Source organism: Vicia villosa, linkage group LG1 (genome assembly GCF_029867415.1).
Source record: "Vicia villosa cultivar HV-30 ecotype Madison, WI linkage group LG1, Vvil1.0, whole genome shotgun sequence".
Taxonomy (NCBI): Eukaryota; Viridiplantae; Streptophyta; class Magnoliopsida; order Fabales; family Fabaceae; genus Vicia; species Vicia villosa.
In genome coordinates this window covers 59,469,819-59,496,525 of record NC_081180.1, presented here as the reverse complement: position 1 = coordinate 59,496,525, position 26,707 = coordinate 59,469,819, and the positions used below count along the sequence as shown (strand labels likewise).

Below are 26,707 nucleotides of genomic sequence, written 5' to 3'. Positions count from 1 at the left end.
ACACTATTTGAATTAGGCGTCTTTTGGTGTTAGAGATTAAAATAATTTTTCTAAGTCTTTCAAAATCATCTGCCAGTACATTCTTTCTAGGTGAAAAATATTAACCCTCCATTCTAGTTAGGAGATTCTCCTTCCTTTTTCCTAAAGCACTACCCTCATCACCCTTTAAACTCCTAAACATAGCCTAAAACAAGTTGCAATAACTAGCCACAATCAATTTCTGATTCTAACAAACTCCCTATCCACCTCTCTCATTTTCCTTCCATGCTTCCAATATTTGATATGCCGAAGGCTTGTCAATCACTCCCTCACCAACATCATCATCATCTTCATCACTTTCATCATCCGAGAGCTCATCATTTGAAGACTTGTCACGTGTCAGATGATCAAAAGAATTCAGTCTATCAACATGTAAGCTTACGTTATCTTCAGTATCGGAGTTTTGCAGCCTGGAAACCACCACATCATTATTGTTTACTCTGTCAACTTCATCATGGTTAAAGGTAAATGCATCTGGTTCAGCTTGATCACTACCGAGAAAAATGTCATTCCCAGGTTCAGCAGCGCTTCCAGCTGTCTCTTTCAGACCATTGACATTTTCACTTCCAAAATGGCCGGAACTTGAAGTGTTTGTTGACGAACCTAATCCACAAAGAACATGCAATGCCTTTGATAAATTTGAAACTGTTGCTTCTGATGTAACCGTGCAATTACCAAGAGAATTCAACAACAGCTCTAGATTTTCATGATTAATTCTATCTTCGTTTTCTTTGAACAGTCCAGTCCATTGCTTTTCAGTTACTCGATATGGCGCATAAGCCATGGTGCGGAGTAGGACTACTGCTCGGTCATAATTATCCCGAGTCATAGCTTGAATCACCAATTCAAAAAAGAAAGGACGGTGAGGGATTTCTCCAGCCTCCAGAATCATGTCAAATGCATGCTCCAGTAAATGCAACTGCAATGAAACCATAATATACCGTCAAATTCAATATTTAGAAAAAAATGTATCAAGTAAAGAAGTAAAGAGAGGTTTTTGTCGCTCCATTGGCTAACCGTGGCCACTAGTAATAACTAACAGAAAAGAAAACAGAGACATTATAGGAATAACGAGTATATTCTCTCTACCTTGCCAGCTCTTGAAGCTTTAAGAAGTAATGCCAAGTGTTTATATTGATCCAAATGATAATTCGAGAGAATCATCTCTTTGTACACATGCTCAAAGTATTCCCACTGGTGCGCACGAGCAGATGCTTCCAACATTAAGTTATATGTGTATGCATCGGGTCGTAAATCTGAGTTTGCAACTTTAACTTCCTCAAATAAAACTTTAGCTTTAGAAAACATGTCGTTCTGGCTGTAAACTTTCAGCATGGTATTTACTGTCCCTATATTAGGAGCACAGCGGTCTTTCATATATTCAAATATAGATACACAATCATCAATGTGCCCACCATCCATTGATGACTTAATCATGCCGGTGAAAGTAACCTCCACGGGTCTAGCACGAGGAATTCTTCTTATCTTCTCAACCTACAAGCCATATTTCAATGGGAAAAAACTTTAATCAGAGTTTTGTTAGTATCTGAATGTCAAATTTCGGAGTTTAATTGAAAAAAAAAAAGTACCTCTGGAATAGCATCTTGCCATCTACCATATTTGCAAAGGCAACATGCTAGCTCATAATATACACTAGCTGTTCCCATAACGCCTCGTCTTTCCATGTCCCTGACAATTTTCACAGCTTCATCAACTTTACCTTCCTTCCAAAAAGTTCTCACCAACACTAAGGAAGAGAGGAAGTATATATCAGGCCATCAGAATAACAGTTGCAAATGATATGAAAGAAGTTAAACACTACCTTTATATGTAAGGGCTTCTGGAACTTCCCCACTGCTTGTCATCTTTCGAAATAACTCATGGACAAGGTCATAGTTGCCCGATTGCAGCATTACCTTATAACAAACATCACCTGTAAGACTGGATCATATTTTCAAAAAAGTAATACCATAATAAATCAACCAAATAGATCTTTCGAGAATAGTTCTCTCAAAACAGCTTATATTGTACCGTCTTTAATTTTTTGTTAGCGACATAACCAAAGATGATAGCACAATAACTACCAACTCAGAATAGCAGTTATCAATTTGATTATGTGCGTAGCCTTGTAGTGAAAAGTAAGAAGAGCCAAGTTATTTAGTATCTAATTTTTCAAGATAAGTTACTTGGTGTTAGATGTTGTAATCCTGTAATTTTACCTCCATCGCAAGTCCATAAGTAGCTCCATTAGGTTTCAGACCACTTTCCCTCAGTTGCTGAAAAACCCATGACACGCCTTTCCATTGCTTTGATGGAACACAAGCATTAAGTACCTAACATAATTGAAGAAACCTAAAGACTGAATCAATTTGCAAAATGGCATCCATTAAAAATTTATATGAAATATATTTAGTTGCTTTCTTACAGCATTATATATAACCACATCAGGTTCAAGAATTGGATCCCAGTTCTTGTGATACATATAGTTAAATGTTTCGGGTTTCTGCCTCATGCATTCCACGATATCCAGCAATTCTTTCAGAAGACCAGCTTGACCAAGTGTAACAGCAATGCTGTGATACGCAACCATATCAGGATACACGTGAATGTTTCCCTGAACAAGTTGAGAGCAAATCAATTCAACGATGTACAACAACAATTAAAGACGAGTCTTCACATGGAAAAAATAAACTAAGCACTTGATTCTTACACGCATCAAATTGAAAATTTGAAGGGCTTCCTTTGGCCTTCTTGCCTTCCCAAGAACTGCAAGAAGTTTTGTGTACACAAACCTACAAAATCATTATTAATTTCATCGTAAGAGAGAACCGAATATGCGAAGCACTAAGCATGTAAAACAACAACAAAAATGCGTATAATAAAATCATGCATAATATTTGGCTGCTTTCAGAAGAAAAAACACCTGCTTTGAAACTTTTTGCGTTCCTTACAATCGTACACCCATTGAACCACAGATAGAGCTTGCTTCCAACAAGCTCTAGCATCAAGCATTCCAAGAATCTTCAACAACTGACCCTCTGTGAAAGGCAACCCCGACAGCTTCATCAACCTAGAAAATTTCCAATCCTTAGCCCCAATTTCCCTATCACACAACCTACAACAACAGCAAAAAAAAAAAAAAAAAACACTTCCATAACTTGCAAAAAAATAAAATATTCAATCAAACCAATTCACAGAAAATCAAAAACCAAACACAAACCTATCAACAAGAAAGCTCACAACCTGAACCTCACTACGTTTACTAGTCTTTTTTCCATCACTACCTTTATCAAACCAAAGTTCCTTGATTTCAAGGTCATCCTCCAAAACCCATTTCAATTCATCCATTTTCCGAGCACTGAATATTTCCTTCAACTCCGTTAAATTCTCCCTTTTAAGTTTTTCTCCTCGGAACTCTCTCGTTCTCTCCAAAAACTCAACTTTTTGCACCCCTTCCCACGGCTTCCCCACCAAAGACAAACCCTTGTTCTCTTCCGAATTTCCTTCCAACGCTTTTGTGAACTGTTTGTATTCATCTTTGAGTTCCTGAAAGTGCTGTTCTTCCTCCAATGTCTGTTTCTGAGTCTTGGAGAGTGGAGGGGACTCTTGGGCTTCGCGGTTGAGTTTGCGATTGTGTTTTTGGATTTGTTTCTTGCGGAGGGTGTGGACGATTTTTGGGGTGGGGTTGACGCCTTTTTTGATTAGGTTGAGGCGAATTTGGTCGGTGTTTGGTTGGAATTGTGATCTGGGACGAAGTGAGAGCGTGTGTCCGTGTATGTGTAGAGCTTCCATGATGACAGAGTGGTGAGAGTTCGGAATTCAGTTATGCCATGGTTGGTTGCAAGATATGAAGATAATACTACCATGGCTGGCCGCAATCATAAGATAATTTTTATTTTTTATATTTTAAAGAAAAAGTTATTTTTCCTCTCTAAAGTGACATTTATTATAAAAAGATTTTAAATAAATTTGAGAAGATAATTTTTAATTTATTATAAATTAATTTCTTATTTTCACTTTTCCTTGCAAATAAACATTGGAAATTTCTAACCTCACCTCATACATCTCTCACACACTATCGAATTGACAAACCCAATAGTTTTCGTAGATGTATCTTCTGAAGCACATTTTTTTACATTTGTGTGAAAACGTTCCGTAGATGCAGGGCCGTCTTTGAGGGCGTGCAAAGAGGGTTACTGCGCAGGACCTCAAGTTTTACAGAGTTAAACTATAGTTAAATAAGACCTCGTAAAATATCAGGTAGGTTAAATCATGAGTACATAAGGCCTCTAATAATTTTTTATGGTTAAATTGCGACTAATCTACACAGGGCCTCCAAAAACTTGAGACGACCTTGCGTAGATGCACATACAGAACACTTCCGTAGTTGCATCCACAGAATCAACTCAGACCCAGTAAACCAGAAAACAATAAAATAAACATTCATCGACTAAAATAGGCATTACAAAAATTAAGAAATTACAATAGAAAATTAAGAAATCTAAGAAATTACAACAGTCACAACGATATTATCTGATCCATGCATCATTTGAATGAAATCAATATCATTTTTCACCTCATCCCACCAACGTTCCGTTTCTCCGATCTCAAGCGAGGTCTTTATTCTAAGCCTCTGAATCCTTCTGATGACTTCGTCAGTTTTGTATTCACCCTCTAACTAAGACATGAGACCCCTTTTAAGTTGATCCAAGGAATGGATGTGACAAAATTTCATCAGCATCGGGGGTTTGAGAGGAGAGAAAATAACATGCCCACTCTTTTTGAAAATAATCGGTTCAGGAGCGAGACACTTAGATAATGTTCGCTGCCATGAGCATGGCCTAGGGATGTCATTTTTATGTTTGTGTGTTAATACAACTCTAGAAACCCAAACTTTATAGAAGCCCTTGGTAAATATGAACCACACAATCTCTGTCACAGAATATTTCGTAGGTATATCCACAGAAGGATCACATATATTTTGCTTCCGTAGATGCACCTACGGAAAAAACCCAAAAATTTCATAATTAGACCCTTTCGTAGATACATCTATGAAAGTTTCGCTGTTAGTTTTTTTAACAAAACAAAATGCAGTATCAATAGAAGTAGAAGGAAAGAACACATAAACATATAAACACATAAACACATAAACTACTACCTGACGAAAAATGATTATATTGCAATGTTAAAGAGTGCATATATTACACTTTGAAACTAGAAAATACATCAAAAGAACTGTCGCCGGCTAAATCTATTGGTGGTTCCAATTTTGACTTTTTCGCATTCGATTCTTTTTCGACATTCTTCAATCTTTCGAATTCATGCATCGTATCCACAAAAAGATCCGACCACGTCTCAAAATTCTCGGTATGATGAAGCGTCCATTCCGATGATGTAGGTGGTATGGGGCATCCCGATTTCAACTAAACTTGCACAAAATGTTTCGATTTTGTGAGCCATCCAACACACATAATACGATCATTTGAATTTGTAGGAGGTGCGGTGCGGAGCAGAAAAAAGGTTTCCGAAAAACCATAACGCATCAAGTCAATGTATACCATGTCATATGCGCATGCAATAAGATGTTCCATTTTGAAATTGATGCGTAAGCGCCCAACCAAGGAACAAGAGCTTCGTTAACTGATTCAAATTTAGCTCCGTCTCCAAATACCAACGTGTACGAGTCTTTATGGTTCATCAACTCTTCGATAAGTTCATGACAGATAAGCTTATGGGCATCCTTTCCCTTACCAAGCAAAGCCGATACGGCTCAGAAACCGTAATTACCGTCTCCGCCACATTGACGATCTAGTCAATGTATTTATGCATAAAAACCGGTATCTCGTCGATGAACGGACTTTTTTGAGCACCATGTACCTCTTCGATTGATGTTATTTTTGGAACAATAGATGTCACAGTCGGAACTTTCGGTGGAATAGGTGTCAGAGGCGGTTTGCTAATGCGAGCTCCTTTGTTTGAATTTTTTTGAGATTTTTGCGATTTCAGAGTACGTGAGTCGGGAAAGAGTTTGTCAAGGTGCTCAAAATATGAAGGAGACCGTGTAGTCGAGTTTTCATTCGGCGTAGGCTTCACTTTCTTCGGAGCACCCTTTGTTTTAACCGATTGAGACGGCAGTTTCATGTTGGTTGTTTATGGAAATCCGATATTCCGCAATTGTTCTTGAATGTATAGTTTCATGTTATCATCGGCCTTCAAAAATCTCTCTTGTAGCGCCTCTAATTCGGAAGTAATAGAGATATTCGATTTTTCTCCTTCGATGCAATCATCATCATCATCATCATCAAAATTAAGTCTCTTCTAATAAGGAGTGACTTCATCCATTCTTATTGGCTTACCTAGTCTCACCTATTTAGCAATAACACAAGCATATGTGAGACCATACGTCCTAGTAATAGTGCAACCACATTTTGCGCTATCGCCACCAAAAGTTTCACTTTGTTTGGCCTCGTGAAAGATATAGTTAAATCCGGTCTGGGACATATTACCGATCAATTGAGAGTAAAGGATGTTTTCCTTAAATGGATGCTCCAACACCGTAATGCTCCGACTGAACGGGGTTTGTATCTCATTGTGCTGGTTTTTAATCATGAGATTAATGGTGTCCCAATCTCGACACAAGTCACCCTGGCTATTACCCAACCAAATTTTCAAAGTAGCATGTGCCAACTCAACTCTATTGGTGGTTGTATTCCCATGGTGTCGGACATTATCAGTCCACGCACAAATAAAATTCTCCTTCACCTTGTCAAGAATGGTGCTTTCAACATATTTCAATAAATTGGGATACTTTTCACATACTTTCTGAAATTGTAATACAACATCGGCGTATAATTCTTTTGTCGAAGAACTTGTAATATGAGCCCATGCATCCATTATTTGGTCAACAACCACTCCGGGCTTCACTGGTTTCCCACTTTAGGTATCTACTTGTTTTGTACCCATAACGGGTTTAACCTTACTTCTCACATTACATGCTATGTGATATCGATAAAGTAATACATTAGAAGAAGGAAATATCTTTGCAACTGCATTCATCAAAGCGGTATAGCGGTCCGTAACAATCGCCTTAGGCATCTCGACTTGTTGCTTCAAAAGTGACTGACACACTTCCAATGCCACATAAAATTATCCTTTTTTCACACTCCAAAAAAGCAAAACTAATGACGTACGTCTTTTCAGTGGATGCAACATCGACCATCTCAAATAATGGATGTCGATACTTGTTGGTCTTGTAGGTAGCATCGAGAAGGAGCACTGTCGAGAAAGTGTTGAACAACTTTATTGAATCTGGATGAATCCAAAAAATATCTCGGACCATAACCCCGTCATCGCAAGTTCTGTACTGCGACATGTATTTGTTGTCATCCAACATTTTCAATAGTTGTTGCATCTCACTCCTATCTCCCCCACTCGCCTTATTATTGCGGTACCGTTGATTATACACTTTCTTTATATTCGATACGTTGTCGGGTTCCTTCCTTTTCAATGTGGCAAGTATATTTTTTGGTTAGACAAGATTCAAGGACATGTCATTAATACACGTCTTCTCTTCCGGCTTGAGTCGACATACACTAGGATGTCCTTGTAATTTGGTGCATAAATCATGGTTATGCAAACCACAAATAACAGAGAATCTCGAGTTCTTGCTAGCAAAAATGTAACCATATATTTTAAATGGACATTCGCATTTCCTAATACTCGTGTAATCTCTTTTAAAATTCCTTGGAGGAGGATGGTATTTCCCGCTTCTTTTGCACAACATTGCTCCAAAAGGGTTTCTTATTGTCGTACCATTATCCGATCTTCCTATTACTGCACCAAAACCAAGGTTAGTTGCATTCCTACGAATCCATGTTAGCATGCTTTCATGATCATCAAAGTCTTGCTTGCTATTAAAGTCACCATCAACATATACCGCCTTTTCGACTATCCCTTCAACACTCAGAGAAACATCAACTAAAGGAACTACCTTTCTTGAGATATTATCGGGGTGCACCATACCTATTTGCAAACAATTGGAAAAATAACAAAAAATTACAACACTACTGGAATAACAACACATACATTGTTTCATAGATGAACCTACAGAAGTGTTCATCTTCAACACGTTCCGTAGATGCATCTACGGAGTAACGTTACTTTTTTGGGTTAAATAAGTTAGAGGTCCCTGTAAATATGGTAACCTTCAATTTTAGTCCTTACAAAAATTTTCTTCAAACAATAGTCCTCGCAATATTTTCCGTCCATATTTTTGGTCATTCCCGTTAAATTCCACTAACGGAGGCTTACGTGGCACGTCACATATCACGCCACGTCAGATAAAGTCAATATTGAAAAAAAAAGAGACAGATTGCGGGGGTTTTAAACCCCTTTAAATAACTTAAAAACTAAATTTTCGCAAGCTAATATAATCAGACTCCACTCTCATTTGAGTCTGTGACTTGTGATTAAGGTTTTAACAAACAAATTACACATTGTAAGAAAGTAACGTCATTTGCATCTAAAAGAATGAACACAAAATAGTGAATTAAATTAAATTTTATGTTTATGGGTTCCAAACACACACTAAATAATTTTAAATCCTGTATGTAGGGGTGGCAAAACGGGCTGGGGCACCCCGGGCCGCCCGCGCACCCGCCAAAAATTGACGGGTTGGGTTGGGTTTTTAGGCTCGCCGCTCGCCAAAGCCCGCCCCGCCAAAACCCGCCGCCCGCTATACCCGCCCCGTCAAAACCCGCTCCTCCTCCAAAACTCACTCTTTTTTTAGTTAATTCTAGTAATTGCAATTCTTGATGGTTTATTTTATACATTTATTTATAAATATATGTAATATTTTTTAGAGTAAATTTGTTAAAAAATTACTTTTATAAAAAATTGTTTTAAAAAATAAGTGAAAAGTTTAATTAAAAGGTAAAAAAAGCATATTAATCTAATAAAAAAATATAAATAAAAATAGGCGGGTAAGCCCGCCGCCCGCCGACCCGCCATCTTAGCGGGGCGGGCATGATTTTGATGCCTATTTTACTTGGCGGGCATGCCCGCCCCGCTCATTTTTTGGCGGGCATAAGGCGGGGCAGGCGGCGGGCGGCCCGTTTTGCCACCCCTACTTGTATGAAAGAAGTTACTTTTAGTTTTGAATCCATATCACATAGTATGCCTAATTTGTACAGTTTAGAGTATGCCTAATTTATAACCGTTTATATTGTCTTTGTCTTGAAACACTTAACTAAACACATTTAGTTTGCATATAGTTGTAGGGTATTTGTTAATAAAACAAAAAAACATCAAGACTTTAATTGAGAAATAAGAACTCACATGTAAATTGAAAATTCTCAAAAGATTGTAAAGAAACTTGTGGAACAGTGAGAGAAAATGAATTAAATGTTTTCATCATGTAGATGGCTCTCCACCAGTTTTATAACAACTGCTGAGTATTGTCCTTTTATAGTATTCTAAAACCAAAACTAACAGTAGAGTAATAATAAATAATGATCGGAATCATAAAATAGTCTTATAACATGATACCAGATTTCATCATGTAGATGGCTCTCCACCAGTTTTTATTAAGGTAATAAAGACCACATAAATAAATAAATAAAATCAAAGAGTAACACGTAATAATAAATTAATAAAACTTGAAACAAATAATTAAATCATAAGAATAATCATATAAAATTTATTTCATCGTGCTTAATCTAGAACAGAAGAAACAAACAAAATTTTAAGTCACAATTAAAGGAATTCATTTTTCTTCCTAAAAATAAAACTTAATTAAATTAAACTTTATATTCATAAATTTATCTCACAAAATATGAAAGAAAATACAATATTTTGAATCTTTCTAGAAAAAAATTACAAGATTCAATACCTCGATGCATAATCCACCTTAAGAAAAATAGAAAATAGTGCTGATAAGAAATCTTGGATTTGTAGTGGAGTGGAAGTTTTGAAGGTACTAGTGAAGTGAAGGAAGTGATGCAAAAATGATTTGTCTACCAAATATTTGATTAATTGTTTGTGAGAAATTATTTTTTTTCAGTTATTTAAAGGGGGTTTAAAACCCCCGCAATCTGTCTCTTTTTCTTTAATTCTGCCTTTGCCTGACGTGGCGAGACATGTGGCATGCCACATAAGCCTCCGTTAGAGTAATCTAACGGGAGGGACCAAAATTCGTGACGGAAAATTTTATGAGAACCAAAATTCGACAAAATTTTTTATAAGGACTAAAAGTGAAAAGTGCAATATTTACAGGGACTAAAAACTTATATAACCCTACTTTTGTTAACATCAATTTAATGCATAATATGAGCAATGCAATGGTTGAAGATGAATATTTACCTGGAATTCAATCTTTTTTTGCTCCCTTTGATTTGTTGCCCCAAAAAGTTTGCCTTTTGGAGTGAAAATGGTACTGGAGAAGTAGGGTTTTTAGGTTGTGGAGAGTGAGTGTTGATAAAGAAACGTAACAATTGGGGAGTGATCAAGATGATTCAAACTATATCCGATACTTTCGTAGATGCATCTACGGAATAATGTGGCGCTAAGCCATTCCGTATATGCACATACTGAACAATCCCTGAACTGAATTTATGTGTATTTTATCCTCATTTGCACTAGTTTATTATACTTCTGTATATGTGCTGCGGAAGGTGACAAATTTTTTTAAAAAAGATGCTTCCGGATGTGCATCTACGGAAGTAGGTGGCATAATTGGAATTTCACGCCGTGTGTAAGAGAATCATGGACAGGGCCGGCCCTGCGCATGCGCATGAAGTGCTACAACACAGGGCCCCAAATTTTGGGAGGCCCCAAATTTTTAAAAGGTCTAATTTTTTTCATAAATATTAATCAAAATAAATAAAATGTTATAATAAAAATCTAATAAATAAAAAAAATACTATAATAAAAACTCAATACATACAAAAATTGAGATAGATCAAAACATAAAATAATTATAATTAAATATATTATTGATTAATACATAAATGTAATTTTTATGTCTATTTTTTAATTTTTATAATTGTATTTATATTTTAAATTTGAGCCAATTATTAAAATTAGAACGGGGCCTCTGCATTGATTGGGCCGGCCCTGATCATGGGGTGCATTGAGAAATTCTCTAAACATTTTCCAGTTTTTAATTATAAAGTTAAAAATTACTTTTAAAATAATTAATCTGTTAATCTTTTATGCTTAAAACTTACAAAATTTCGAAGTTACAAAAGGATCAATACAATAAATCTTTGAAAAAAAAAGAATTATGTACTCATAGTGTAAAATATTTTCACACTTTTAATCAATAAAAGATATGTACTTAATTAAAATAGACTTTTAGTTTTTAAATACTACTCCCTCCGTCTCATAATAAGTGTCTTATTTGAGTGAGCTTTGCACGGTTCTTAAGAAAATGATTGGATGTATTGATTTTAATGATAAAATTAATATCATTTACTAAAGTACCATTATTTATTATAGGTAGTGGAGTAGTTGAAAAACGTGAAAGCTAATATATAGGGGTATAGTAGTGGAAAAAAGTAATAAATGTTGCATTGATATTCTAAAGAGACATTTATTTTGAGACATAGAAAAATTACAAATGAGACACTTATTATGAGACGGAGGGAGTAGTATGATAGAGTAAGTATAAATATTTTAATTGATTATATATATAATATTAATTTACGTTGTCTGTTCACTACTTTTAAACTCTACATTTTTTAAACAAAATCAATGCGATAGATACACAACTTATAAAGATTGAGAGTCTGAGTTAATATATTAGTCTATGTATACATGTAAAACTTATAAAATGTCTACGTTATAGATCTATTGGAAGGATCAATGATAATTGACATAGTTTTTTTTGAAACCTGATTATTTATGATTTTTTTTCAAAACATGGTTATTGACGGGTTTTTTTTTTTCAAAAGTTGGTAATTGCAAAAAAGTTCTAATTATGTAATATAAAAATTTACTATGAAAATATTAATATGATTTTGTATTATATATATGATCGTACCTGATCAGACTGGATCGCCAATGGTCTTCAACAGTTTGGACTTTGAATGAATGGGGGGAGGGGGTGTACCTGCAAGGTACTCCGATGCCAAAGTGAGAAGAGAGAGCAATCATAGTGCAAGTATAAGGTAAGAGTGAGAATGAAATGAAGTTACCTGACCCTCTAGTGAAAGAGGATGTCCCTCATTGTTGGGCCAAGATCTTCATATTGGGCTGGATACCCAGGTCAAAATGGAGACTGCCAGGATTCTACGTGTGTAGTGGAGACCAGCACGTGGTCCACATCATGGTTCAACCGCTCCGAAGTTTCAGGGGAGACGCGGTCTTCTCGAAAGCGCTTGGACTCCGCCTTATTTGGAGGATTGAGGGTGAAAGAATCATACGAGGAGAGGGTCCTCGGAAAGAAGGGTAGACATAGGTGCTCGTAGGTGGCGCTTGCTCGAGACCCTGTATGTTGTCTTGCTCGATCCGCAGCCTTGCCCGAGGGGCTCGTGGACTTGCCAAGTTTAACCTAGAGTGATCCATGTCCGGTGTGAGGACATGTGCAGGCCCTGACGACGAGGAGCTTGATTGTGCCTTCTTAGGTTAAGCGGGATTTGGGCCTTACGCTATGTTTGGGCCAAACATCGGTCCAGTCCAGAATAATATGTATATATATATATATAAAAGTATTTAATTTTTTTATACAACATATTAGTTTGGTTATGAGAACATTAGATGTAGAATTTTTGATTCGAACTCGAGTCAACACACTTCTTCTTCTTAGGGATGTCAACTTGCCTCAGTTAGCGGGGATCTTTGCGGGGATTCCCTATTTGGGGCCCCAAAGACGGGGAATTTTCCCACCGCAGGGACGGGGATGGAGAATAAAGTCTCCTCGAAGTCACTTCGGGAACGGGGGTGGCGTAAATATCTCCCGCCCAGTGGAGTCCCCGTCCCGCCTAAAATAGTATAATGTCCTTAATTTATATATAATTTTAAATTATTTTGAAAGTTTATTGGTCATTTCATATAATTAATCTTATACACAAATTTAAAATATATATGTATTGTTAGTAAAAGAGTGAGATCTAAGTGATTATTTCATTTTTTTTTAGTTTGAAATTTTGGTGGTCATGACACTCATTATTATAGATTTAATATTGTTAAAAATAATATATTTATCATAAAGGAATAATTTTTAAATTTCTTGTGGATAGTTTTTGAAGCTTTTACTATTAATTTGGTTTAAAATAATAAATAAAAAAAATCATGTTTATGGATCTCCGCATGTACCTTGGGGATCCGTGGGGACCCGCGGGGACGGGGATGAGGGACAAAATCCCCCCGTAACGGAGATCCGAAGCGGGGATGAGAAATAGATTTTAGGACGGGGATTGTGATGGGAATGTATCCCCCGCTCCCGCCCCGCCCCATTGACATCTCTACTTCTTCTTTGTAAATATATATTTGGGTATGTCGGTCACGACAACAGCAAAATATAAAAAAGTTTCTAAATATATAAATATTTAATAAAATCAATACAAAAATATATATATTTTCAAAATAAAAATTTAATACATTTCAATTAATCAATTCGGTAACTTCTGTATAATAAAAATATATTAAGTTGTCGATTTTTTTATTAGTTTGTCATCTTTCTTAATATCGAAAAATCTAATATAGAGAAAATAAAAAATCACAATCATAATATGTAGTGTTTGCGGTACAATTTTCAGGCTAAAATTCATCCCAACCTCAAGAGAAAAAAACGTAAAGTTCAGTTTGGTTCGGTTGACTTTTAGAAGTAAAACCAAACCAATGTGGTTGAATTGATTCAATTTTTTAACAATTTTTTTATTGAGACTTACAAACACATATAAAGGAAAAACCTAACTTTTGGTTTACTCATTTATACATGACAAATAACTACAAAAACCATCATATTTGGACAAGAGTTTCTCATTTAATATACATAAATCAAATTAGACAAAAGAGAAATAAAAAACATAAAAAAATAGCAAAAGCATTATAATGAAATAGCAAAAATCAGAGGAGAATAGAGATTAGAGAATATGAAAATGAAAGATCAGAAGAGATGTGTGATTAGAGAAGAAGATGTCCGATAAAAACAAAATTGGAAGAAAGAACATAAGAAAGGAGATATTAGAGAAGAAAAGACGAGATGTACCCAAGGAAGAAGATGATAAGAATGTGTGATATTACTATGAGAGATTTGAGAAGGCTGAAATTGAATCTCTAAATATGAGGAAGAGAAAATTATTTGTAATCGTAAGGTTAAAGAATAATAGGTTTGAATTTGGGTTGAATGTTGGTTAAGTGAAGTTTGAGTTGTAACATAATGTGGTTTTGTTTGGCTTGATTTGCAATATACAAACCGCAAACCAAACTGAACCGCACAGTTATGTTAAAAAATGACCCAAATACATACAAACAAAATGTGATATTTTTTGCGATTTTCATTTTAGTTTGGTTCAATTAGAAATATTCTATTAGGTTGGTTCAGTTTTGAACACTTCTAATCATAATGAGATAACATCGAAAATATGAGAAAAAATAATGGTCATTGTCTAATGACTGTCGCGACAAAAAAATTGAGATTAAGCTATTGATTAACTTAACTCAGAAAAAGCAAGAGTCGCCACTAAAATTTATTGTTTCCAAAGGAATGAGAAAAAATCGAATAAAACCCATAAAAGTTTTAAAAAAAGAACTAAAGAGAAAAGCGTACGAGGTTGGTTATGCAAGGGAAACATATTTGCATCCCTCAGATCCGTGGTACTCCACATGAACCTTTTAAAAATATGTATATTAAAATTTAAAAGAGATATGTACAAAAAAATGATGGGATGAGAAAAAAATACTTTTTATTATGTTTGACAAGACATCGCATCTTGTGCCTACATACCTCCTATGTGCAATGGAGAAGTCGAAGTCAAAATATTTGTAGTTTCGCTTACAAAGAAACAACGAACGTTAGTTGGTTGATTTTGAATGAAAAGGTACTTTGTCATTTCAAGGAGAAAACTCAACTAATCAATCATAAATATGAGAAAGATGAATCTTTGCATCACAATGAAACTTAGATAGAAATCAACAAGTAAAAAAGAATCAATATCATCGAGATAGAAAAATTACATCTCAACTATGATGATTACTATGTCTAATCTTTGTGAAATTAAGTTTAATGAAGAAAAATCAAGTGACAACTAAATCTAATTTAAAACTGTATACATTCTATATATTTGAAAAACTTATTTTTTTTATATTTTATTTGAGAAATTTCGTTCATATCTTTTGTAGATAGAACAAACTTCAACAAATTTGTTGACTATAACTCCTAATACAATTTTTTTTTACTACATTCTGTCTTTGTTAATAATTTTTTTTAATTTTATTTAAAAAAAATCACAATTTTAAAAATCAATTTACTACATATAAGATTAGTTTATAATTTTCTACGAAAACTAGTAACAAACCCGTGCGTTCGCACGGGTTCTGGTAGAGACGCACATTTGTTTTTTAATAAAATAAAATATATTAAAATTAATTAATGTTTTCTGGAAAAAAAATGAATATTAAATTGTGTCTAAAAAAACATGAACAAAATTAAAAATACCAAAATATGCACGGGTTTTGGTGTGGAACGCGCATTTGTTTCATATATATATACTCCAGGAGTAAGTTATTATAACTTACTCCAAATCTAAACCATTGATTCTTCTCAATCTAATGGTTAAAAATAATAAGTAATAATTTTCTCTCTCCATAATTAATTACTTATTATTTTTAACCATTAGATTGAAAAGAATCAATGGTCTAGATTTGGAGTAAGTTATAATAACTTATTCCTGGAGTAAATATAACCCTCCTCATATATATATATATATATATATATATATATATATATATATATATATATAGAGAGAGAGAGAGAGAGAGAGAGAGAGAGAGAGAGAGAGAGAGAGAGAGAGAGAGAGAGAGAGAGAGAGAGAGAGAGAGAGAGAGAGAGAGAGAGAGAGAGAGAGAGAGAGAGAGAGAGAGAGAGAGAGAGAAATACATATTAAAAGTAATTAACATTTTGTGGAAAACAAAAGAATAATTAATACTAAATTGTGTCTAAAAAAATCAGGAACAAAATTGAAACTTCCAAAATTAAATTGTGTCTAAACAGCCTTATGTAACTTCATGTTCCTGTTAATAATCAATATTTTGATTAGTAACTTCATGCTCCCGTTAACTTTAATATTTTGCTCAGTAACTTCGTTCCTCTTAATTTTAAAATATTTTGATCAGTAACTTCATATTCCTGTTAATATTCAATATTTTGATTACTAACTTCATGTTCATGTTAATATTAAATATTTTAATATGTAACTTCAGGTTCCCGTTAATATTCAATATTGTGATCAGTAACTTTATGTTTCCGTTAATATTCATTATTGTGATCAATAACTTAATGATTCCCGTTAATATTCAATATTTTAATCAATAACTTCAAGTTCCCGTTAATATTCAATATTGTGACCAGTAACTTCATGTTCCCGTTAATATTTACTATTTTGATCAATAACTTCATGTTCCCGTTAATATTCAATATTTTAATCAGTAACTTCAGGTTTCCGTTAATATTCAATATTGTGATTAGTAATTTCATATTGCCGTTAATATTCAATATTTTCATCAGTAACTTCAGGTTCCCGTTAATATTCAATATTGTGATAAGTAACTTCATTCATGTTCCCGTTAATATTCACTATTTTAATCATTAACTTCAGGTTCCCATTAATATTCAGTATTGTCATCAGTAACTTCATGTACCCCTAAATATTTAATATTTTGATCAATAATTTCATGTTACAGGTAATATTCAATATTTTAATTAGTAACTTCAGGTTCCCGTTAATATTCAATATTGTGATCAGTAATTTCATATTCTCATTAATATTCAATATTTTTATCAATAATTTCATATTCCCGTTAATATTCAATATTTTAATAGTTGATTAATTTCCATATTTAAATATTTGAATTAATATTTTCATTTTTCCATTTTATTTAATTTTCATATTAGAAGAAAATTAAATTTATCAAAAATATATTAGAGAAGAGACAACATATAAATTCACTTTTTTCATCCATCTTCGTAGAAAACCATTATTTTGACTTAAATAAATAAAAATGGGTTCACACCAAACAATTTAAACACTATTATTAAATGTCTTTTATTTTTATGAATTTTTTAAATGCAAATGATCAATACTCTATGAATAGAGTAATATAAAAATTAAAGTAGTGTTTTAATATAATATGTGTAATAATTATGTGTGATAATCGTCCATTTTAACTTTCCCCAATATATTAAATATTTGAGATTTTATTTAAAAGATTCTATCAATTATTCTTCAACTTTAATTCATAAAATATCATGTTTTGTATTTGTTTTTAAATATGGGGATACATAACCACAAAGAACATTTATATAGATAATAAAAAGATTGAATTACAATGTTAGTCTGAAACATTCGTAAATATGATGAGCAAGAAAATAAATTTTCTAAAATTCAAAATAATAATAAATTTGTTTAATCTTAAATTTTGTAAAAATTAAAGATATGCAGTCTTTAAGGAATTCAAATGATAAAAATTAACTTATTTTTAATTTTTAAAAATTGAAAAATATAAATAAACAATAATAATAATGGTCATTAGTTAATATTTAATTTTAAATTATTTATTGATTTATGGGATATTTTACTAATGGTCCACCCTTATTTTTTTTACTAACTTATTTAGGTAAGTTCTTTGGTAACCATGAGTTTAAGTTGGATACCAGTACTTTTAGTGCAAACTAGTAAGAGACCCGTGCTCCCGCACGGGTAATTGAATTATGATATGTAGTAATTTAAAATCTTCAAATAATAATTATGAAATAAAAAAATAACAACAAAATATTTGTTAATATGATAACACATGAATGAATCTTAATATCATAACACATTGATAGTAAAAATACAAATGTAAAATTTTAGATATAAATGTAAAATTTGAAATAATTTACTTTTGTTAAAATGAACAGTAATCATATAAATTTAATTATATTAAATAATCATACACAAAGAAAAAAATATATAATTGTAAGATGGAGAAAAAATTAATATTTAAAAATAAAGATTTGATCTCTTAAATTAAAATAATAATTGAATAAACTAAATTAAATATTGTCTTGTTAGTGACCTGTGAGATAAATACATTTTTAATGTTATTAAAATTAAAAAATACATTATACTTTCATGTAATTGATATGGTATATTATTATTTAAATATAAATAAATTTGAAATTAATTACTTAATTATTAAAGAATTATACAAAGAAAAAAATTGTCCCATGAGACGGAAAGAGAATAAAAAGAATTTTAACATTTGAAAAAATAAATAAAATATGTATTCGGTTGATAGTGACCCGTAAAATACAACCTAATAACATATAAATTTATTTAATATTGTACAAAATATATTTAGAAACATGTAAATTTAAAATGAATGATTTAATAGTTTAATTTATATGCATTGACAGTATAAAATTATTTTACACTGTCATCCAATAGAAAACTAACAAAGTAATTTGTCATTAAAAGAACTTTTAAATTAAAATGAGATTTATTTTGATACAAAATTGTGATTGATTGACAGTGTAAAATTATTTTAGACTGTCAGTGTATAAATCATTTTCTCATAATTTAATTATAAATGAATAATAATCATAAAAAATTGCAAAGTATTGAAAGACACCTCTAAAACTCTCTTTTATTGGTAAATTTTAACAATTAATTTTTAGAGTAGTAGTAAGAAATAATGATTACTGTCAAAATAAATATTGAAAGACACCTCTAATAGACATTTTTATTAAATCAAATGAGAAGATATGATGTTAGGTATGATGCTTAGAATAGATATGATATACGTATTATATCTCACTCAATATATATTGGGAATTTCATATCAGATAATAGGAAAAGTTTGGCAATTTAAGTTATATTCTTTTAGTCATTCTGCAATATCATTCACCAGTTAATTCTTTATAAGTTCTGCGTTCTAAAATATATTCTTTGTTTAGATTCTGCAATGTATATTTACCAGCTAATTCATAAGCCTGCACACTGACATTTGTCTACCTAAACATTATAGCATAAAATAGGCTTCAAAACATGTTATAGCTTCAAAAGAACAAAAAACTCTCATGTGGGATAAATTTTAGGTGTAATGGATGCTCTTCTTTCTCCACCAAAACTCTCTGCCACAGAATGATCAACCTGGAAAAAAAAGAAAAAAAGATAGAAACTCATTGATTAGAAGGCCAAGTTTTACTCAACAAAATTCATGAGCACCACAAAATAAATTTCTAATAAATAAAGGAAATCACAAAGACCAAATAATTAAATTTAAGAGAACAATAATAAATGCTATATCATATCAAGCAACGTAACTAACAAAAAGATAGGCAACATAGAAAAATTTCATTCATCATTGAGTGCACAGGCAGTAGGTACCAGGTACTCGGAAAACATTGCCACTCATTAAACTCATTAAATACAGGCAGCAAGTATCAGACATTTAGAAATAAAACTCAATATTTTCTTCTACAATACAATCACTATCAGACTCAATATTTTCTTTCTTTTGCTGCTTTGGTCACTACTTTTATCTCTTCTCTCCCTCTTGTCAGAAACCCTTTGACCAATAACATGCTAGTAAGTGTGTTTCGCTTCTTATTTATAATACTAATAACTCTGAACCAATTGTTCATTGCACTGCTTCTCCAGCAGTTTTCAGCTGAAATGGGAAAACGATGTTACCCAAGAAGCACTTAAGATAACAGTTAATTTTAAATTTGAAGTAAAGACACAAGATCAACAATGCTCAAGTTATCTATATTTTTCAAAGAGGCAACACAAAAGGATTAAGAAAATCATATCTTCAAATTTTGTAGCGGTGATAGAAGAGCTGTTAGAGAGTTATGCGGTTCTTCTCTAAAGGAGCAATAATAGAGACAAACAAACAAAAGTGCAGGGAACAAATATTTTAAACATTCACCATAAAATTTCCCTATGGCCTTACTCAAGAAAATGTATCTGAGCAAATATCTTACAAACTGCAACAAACAAATATATAGGCAGAAAGTATATACATATTCATGTTGAGGCTGTGCCGGACCTTCCTTCTTGAACTGGCATGGAGTACTGCAGATTCCAGAGAATATCTTCTATAGAAGGTCGATCACCGGAAACCTTGCTGAGACAGTTGATGGTGATCAGAGCTGCAGTCTTCAATGATTCATGTGCATAAGTTCCATGGAGCGAAGGATCGATAGCACTCCTCAGCGCGTTCGGTGATGCAACTTCACATAAACCTCTCTCAAGCTAAAAACATGATAAAATTCAAACATGTAAATACCATAATATTAAATATCTGAGTAAGAATGTTATATCATGTTTTATGTATATACCTCATACATCAGCACCTCAACTTCCATAGAAGATGTAACCACTTTGAAAATGATAAGTTCAAGTAGAATCAATCCAAATTGATATATGTCTTCCAGGATTTGTTAATTTAACTACTTTGAAAATGATAATATGTCTTCCATACTATTAAGATGCAAGAGATTAACATCACCAATTTCATATATTTAGGAGACTATTTATTATATGTATATACTTTAGGGATTAAACATGAGGGAAGACACTGTAAATGAAAAGTATTCAGGTTCACCACACTGCACAAACCAAGTTGTGCCTGTGGGAGATTAGTCATGAGAAACATATCCAACTTAGTGATCTGCAATTGCTTTCCTTAGCTGTTGGATCTCTCTGAGTCAAATAGGTCCTTGTTTGCAGCTTCAACCTACAATTGTAAATGAGAAGAAAGCCCCAGCTGAGCATAGAGTGAATTTTGCAATTCAGCCATTTGATCTTGCATTTCTAGCATCATATCGTCTCTTCTCTTCAATTGTTGCCGCAGTTTCTGTATAACTTCCCGCTTGCTGAAAATATCCGAACCAGATTCTGATTTTGTGGGCACTTTAGTTCCATAGAACCTCCAGTTCCTGTCCATTGTCACATACATAAATCTAAGTCAAATGCAACACATATTTAGAAAAAATTAACCATTCCAAGCACTCAGTGCCCTGCCCAAAAAAATGGCATCAATGGTAAATTCAGGACTCGATTTGGAATCGTCGTTAATTTGATTAAGTGTTTTTCAAACTGCAATAAAATCAAATCAATGGTAAATTCACAACATCTAAGGTACAAACTAACATTTGGAATCGTCATTAATTTGATTAAGTGCTTTTAAGTGTTTTCTCAACAATAATTCTTTGACTATAGTAATGAATATTATAGTGTTAATACAATATATAGCTTCATTAGTACCGTTTATTAGATCCAGAATTGCAAACAAAAGCGGCAAAAACACAAACAGACAACCATGACACACCAAAAACATGTAGGGGAAATATGAATTAATGCAAAAAAGTTGTAGAACATACTGTATATATGAAACTATTATTCTCAATAGTTCAAATGTAACTAAAATGTGACAGGGAGTTACTTAGTTCAAATGATATTCACTTATACTAAATGAATAAAACAAACCATATGAAAAGGTTAGGTTTTTCCACTTCCAAAACTTAGATTAAGATAAAACAAACCATATGAACTCTTAAGTTTTGAAATGAAAACACAATAGAAGTTGAAAAAAGTTTATGGTTCTTAAACTGAAACATCAAAGTAGCAGATGAACAAAGTTTATGTTTTTCAACTTTATCTTTCTTCAACATTGATAAACAAACGATTTTATTTCATAGATTCAATCAAAGTCTGCTAAAAAAGTTAGGGTAACAGAGAGAGACAGAGAGACAATACCTTGAGAATGGCTGAGGTTTTGCTGCGAGATAGAAAGCTAAAGTTGATAAAACATAACAGGTTTATCAAGAGAGAAAACCATATGTTAGAAGAAGAAAGGTGAAGTTAATCTAAAAGGAACCAGATCAAGTTAAAGCTAAGAGACCATCATCCATATTTTCTACCCGTGAGCTTGTACTGAGAGAGGAACTAAGACAAAACATTCCATTCAACAGTGAACTCTTTATCTCTTCGATCTCTAATCCATGGTATATCTCTTCAATTGTGCACCTACTTCATTTCCATAAGATTTTCGAAAACACTAAATATTTTCAAAACAAATTGCAATAAAATGTGAGAGAGGGGAAATAATAAATTAAACTCAGTGAAACATGGATCTAGTAAAACCAACAAACAAAAACATGCTAAAGAATGAAGAAACCCTTTGATTAAAGAAGACCTGCAGAGCGTAGAGAGAGGGTTTTTCAAAAACCAGGGACAAAAACAGTGGTGGTGGCGAGAAGAGATGACGGCGCCAAAAACAGTGGTGGTGGCGAGAAGAGATGACGGCGGCAAAACCATTGGTGGTGGCACGATGAGACGATGACAGAATACACGATGGTGGCGACGACGAGAGGAATGATATCCTTCTTCCATGTTTCTATATCTGAATCAGAATAGAGAGAGGAGTTTAGGGTTTGTTTTTTGTGATTCTAGGGTTTCAGGGAAAAGAGAAGATGAGAGAGAGAGAGAACGAAAGTGAGGAGGAAGAAGAGAGGGATAATTTTCAAATGAGCAATGTAGCCAATGATAAAGTGACAAGTGTTGGCTTGTTTGACATAGTGCAAACGATGAAGCTCTGTTTTGCAAAGGAGTGGGTATCTATCAATTGGAGGGAAACGAAATGTGCTCAAAAGTGAAATGGAAGTACAAAACTTTTTAGAAGTGACCAATGAGAAGCACACAAATGGCATTGAGCAATATTTATTTTGTTAATTACTTAGATAGCCTTTTGTTAGTGTAAAAAATATTTGAAGGAAGGGTATATTAGTAAGATTGAGCAACATTATAGTATTGGGTAGATAGTTGATATTATATGTAAAATTTAATTTATTTTAAAATAAAATAAAATACAAAAATGATGTGGCATTGAATTCCACTATTTGATTGATTGAGGATATCGATACCCAACTAAACTCAAGGGTAGCAGAGTGTTCACCACTTATTTATTGATTGATTTATCAGATACTTTACTAATATTCAATAATATATTTATAAAAATATTCAAAAGATTATAACAATTAACAATTTCATTTATTTTGATGTTTTTTAGTATTTCTTTTTATAATAATAAGAATAGGAGGGAAAAGGGTCCCACCTTAAGCAATTTGTATATTTCATTGCAAAGTCAGAGTCATTTTCTCCTACCCAGATCAATCCCAGATCCAAATTGCAAACATATTTGAATTCATTTTCTCCTACATAGTTTCAGGTGAGTCTCTCTTCTAATAATCATTATTCAGTTTTTTATATCAACTATGCTACACTTAGCTTTGTTTACAATTCCTTAGTTTCAATTTCCAGCATCATTTTGAACCTATAAATCAAGAAAAGAAAAATGAGGATGAAGAATCTATACAGAAAACCAATTACTACTTTACATCACAACACTGGAAATAGATATTGTTCTATATCACTTCTAATACTATGGACCTTATTAATCTTAGGATGCATATTTTTACTTCATTTTTATTCCAATAAGAATATGATTCAACCTCAACCTCTTGATTCTTCTCATTTTCATCAACTCCAACAAATTGAAAATTGCAACTTCCAAATTCCACCATCAAGCAAAAAGAGCTTACCTCAAATCCAGTCAATAACACCATTGGTTGATGAGTTTTTGGATCAAGATTCATCACTTAGAGAGGTTTTCTTTCCGGTGGAGACTGTAGGGAAAGGGAATGGAAGTGATAATTATTTCTACCTTGGGAGGATTTGGTTGGATACTGATGGAAATCCTATTCAAGCTCATGGTGGGTGCATTCTGTTTGATGAAAGTTCAAGCACTTATTATTGGTATGGTGAATATAAAGATGGACCTACTTACCTTGCTCAGAAGAACAAAGGACCTGCTCGTGTAAGTCACTTTAATTATTTAAATAGTTTGTTGTTTTAAGTGTATTAAGTAAGTTTTTTATTGATTTGACTTACTTATCTATTAAAATAAGTACTTTTGCGCGTTTGAGAGACCCTATGTAAACAACTTATACTTATACGTAGGAGTGACAAACTAGCATGTCCGTCCTGTTTAGCCCCATCAATAAAAAACTAGCAAAAATTGGTGCGGGGCGAGACAAGCATAATTGAGAGCGCGGACATAAAACCTTGGTCTGCTCCACGAAAAAATGAGGGTGGGGCGGGAATGCAGGATTTGCACCCCCTAATGGCTAAAAATTGTAAAAATTCTTTATAGTGCCAGTATCCATGGAAAAAAATGGAGCGGTGCAAGCAAATTAAGGGGGCAGACCTAAAATCATAGTCCGACCCACAAGAAAATGCAGGCAAAATGGATATGTCCGATACCCTTTTTACCACGCCTATTTATAGGCTCGCAAGGATATCATATGAAAACAACTGATAACTTAAATGAAAACAGTTTGACTTAAGTTTATCTTTTGTTATAGAAATAGATAAACACTTGCATGATAAAGGCATATAGCATAAGTATTTGTTTAGTTGTTTTGCCCTAGCTAGTTTTGTAGACATGTTTAATTCATCTTTGTACTATTTCATGATGAGGGGCCGTATGCAGTTATGTTCCAAATGCATTCAATGTAACTTCCATACTTTCTTAACACCGCTGTTATCAACTGAAGTCTTTGGCAGAGAAGTCGTTTCAAATGGTTAATTTGGTTCTTGAATTGTTTACTTTGACATATATTTTGTTACTCTGAAAAAAGAATTTATAAAGTAGCAAATCTAGGAGTCATTTTAATTTGTATCAAATGCAACTACTGATCTGTTTTGGCCAAATTGAGTTCATCAAAGATTTCTTGAAATGGTTTTCTGTTCCAGACTGTAACTTCAGCACCAATGGAAACAAGTTATTGTCTGGTGAACGGCTCGAATGAGCTAAGAGTTCATTCCATTAGCTTCCAAATAATTTTTGTAACAAAGCTCACAGTCTCTATCTCTCACTCTCTCTCCATCAGGTGGACATTATAGGAGTTGGTTGCTATTCTTCTAAGGATCTATGGACCTGGAAAAAAGAAGGTTTTGTATTAACAGCAGAGAAAACAAATAAAACCCATGATCTACACAAGTTCAATGTGCTTGAGAGACCAAAAGTTATTTACAATGAAAAAACAAGAAAGTATGTGATGTGGATGCATATCGACAGCGCCAATTACGCAAAAGCTTCTATCGGCATAGCAGTCAGTGATACACCTATCGGTCCATTCGAATATCTCGGTAGCCAAAGACCGCATGGATATCAAAGCAGGGACATGACAGTTTTCCAAGACGAAGACGGCATTGCATATCTAATATACTCATCCGAAGGAAACAATGTAATGCACATTGGACCCTTGACTGCAGATTATCTCAATGTGACATCTGTTATGAGAAGGGCTTTCGTCGGACAGCGAAGAGAAGCACCGGCTATGTTCAAACACAAAGGAACTTATTACATGATTACATCAGGGTGCACTGGATGGGCACCAAATGAAGCACTTGTTCATGCATCTGATTCAATCTTGGGGACCTGGGAAACAATTGGAAATCCTTGTGTAGGTGGAAACAAAATGTTTCGAGTTTCGACTTTTCTTGCACAAAGTGCTTTTGTGCTTCCATTAAAAAAGTTTCCTGGTTTGTTTATCTTTATGGCAGATAGATGGAATCCAGGTGAGTTAAGAGACTCTAGATATGTTTGGTTGCCTTTGATTGTTGATGATGGACATGATGATCAAGCATTTGAGTATGGTTTTGGATACAGATTGTGGCGAAGAGTTTCTATATATTGGCATAGAAAATGGAAGCTGCCTCTAGGTTGGAACACAGTCAAATAATGTAGTTTTTTTGTGTGTATATTTGTTTTCAATTTCATCAAGGAAGTATGCTTGACTTGACTTACAGGATAATGTAGAACAGTAGATGTGCGATATAGATGTTCTTCACACACATGAAGTTTTTGCGATTGTACTAGTAAGATTTAGTTTTGAAATTTTGTTCTCTCAAGATGTAAAAAAGTTTCAATTATGATTTTAACTTTCTAACGGTTAAGAGTTTTATGTTGGATAATATATGTCTTGAATATGTCTTTATAAGTGAGGGCAATTCTCATCCTACAAGTCGGTTTTATAGGGTTGGATTAGATCCAACCACCTTACTTAACACTAATTAAAGGAGACATCAATGATGATGTATCAAATATGTGCTAAATAATATAAAAGTTGTTTTAAATGCGGATTCCAAAGATTGCATAATACAATGAATTTACTGTTAATTAATTATTAAATTGTACAAAAATTTTGTTTGAATGTTTTCTCACAGATACAATGAAAATAAAAGTTAAATTAAAGGGCTTAAGTCTGAGTAAAACTCCCCACCAAAGAGTAAAGCAGCTCATCAAAGAGTCAAAGTATGAGTAAAACTTCTCATCAAAAGGTTAAAACATAAGGTAAAGTTGGAACAAATCTCTTTAGTAAAAGCCAAGCAAACAA

The 26,707-nt window shown here is 33.2% G+C and overlaps 2 protein-coding genes across 2 annotated transcripts; one reads left to right on the top strand and one right to left on the bottom strand.

Moving 5' to 3' along the window:
- Positions 1-21: 21 nt before the first annotated feature.
- LOC131638961 (pentatricopeptide repeat-containing protein At5g67570, chloroplastic-like) lies at positions 22-3,927 on the bottom strand. The gene is made up of 9 exons (XM_058909486.1): positions 3,260-3,927; positions 2,963-3,154; positions 2,750-2,831; positions 2,465-2,653; positions 2,259-2,372; positions 1,862-1,955; positions 1,629-1,786; positions 1,129-1,533; positions 22-958 (listed from the first exon to the last, which is right to left on the bottom strand). Exons 1-9 carry the CDS (start codon positions 3,829-3,831, stop codon positions 239-241), a joined length of 2,526 nt encoding a protein of 841 aa, XP_058765469.1. The 5' UTR covers positions 3,832-3,927; the 3' UTR covers positions 22-238.
- Positions 3,928-23,416: 19,489 nt separating this feature from the next.
- Positions 23,417-26,478, top strand: LOC131638951 (uncharacterized). The gene is made up of 3 exons (XM_058909478.1): positions 23,417-23,475; positions 23,711-24,123; positions 25,199-26,478. Exons 2-3 carry the CDS (start codon positions 23,749-23,751, stop codon positions 26,051-26,053), a joined length of 1,230 nt encoding a protein of 409 aa, XP_058765461.1. The 5' UTR covers positions 23,417-23,475; positions 23,711-23,748; the 3' UTR covers positions 26,054-26,478.
- The last annotated feature ends 229 nt before the right edge of the window (positions 26,479-26,707 follow it).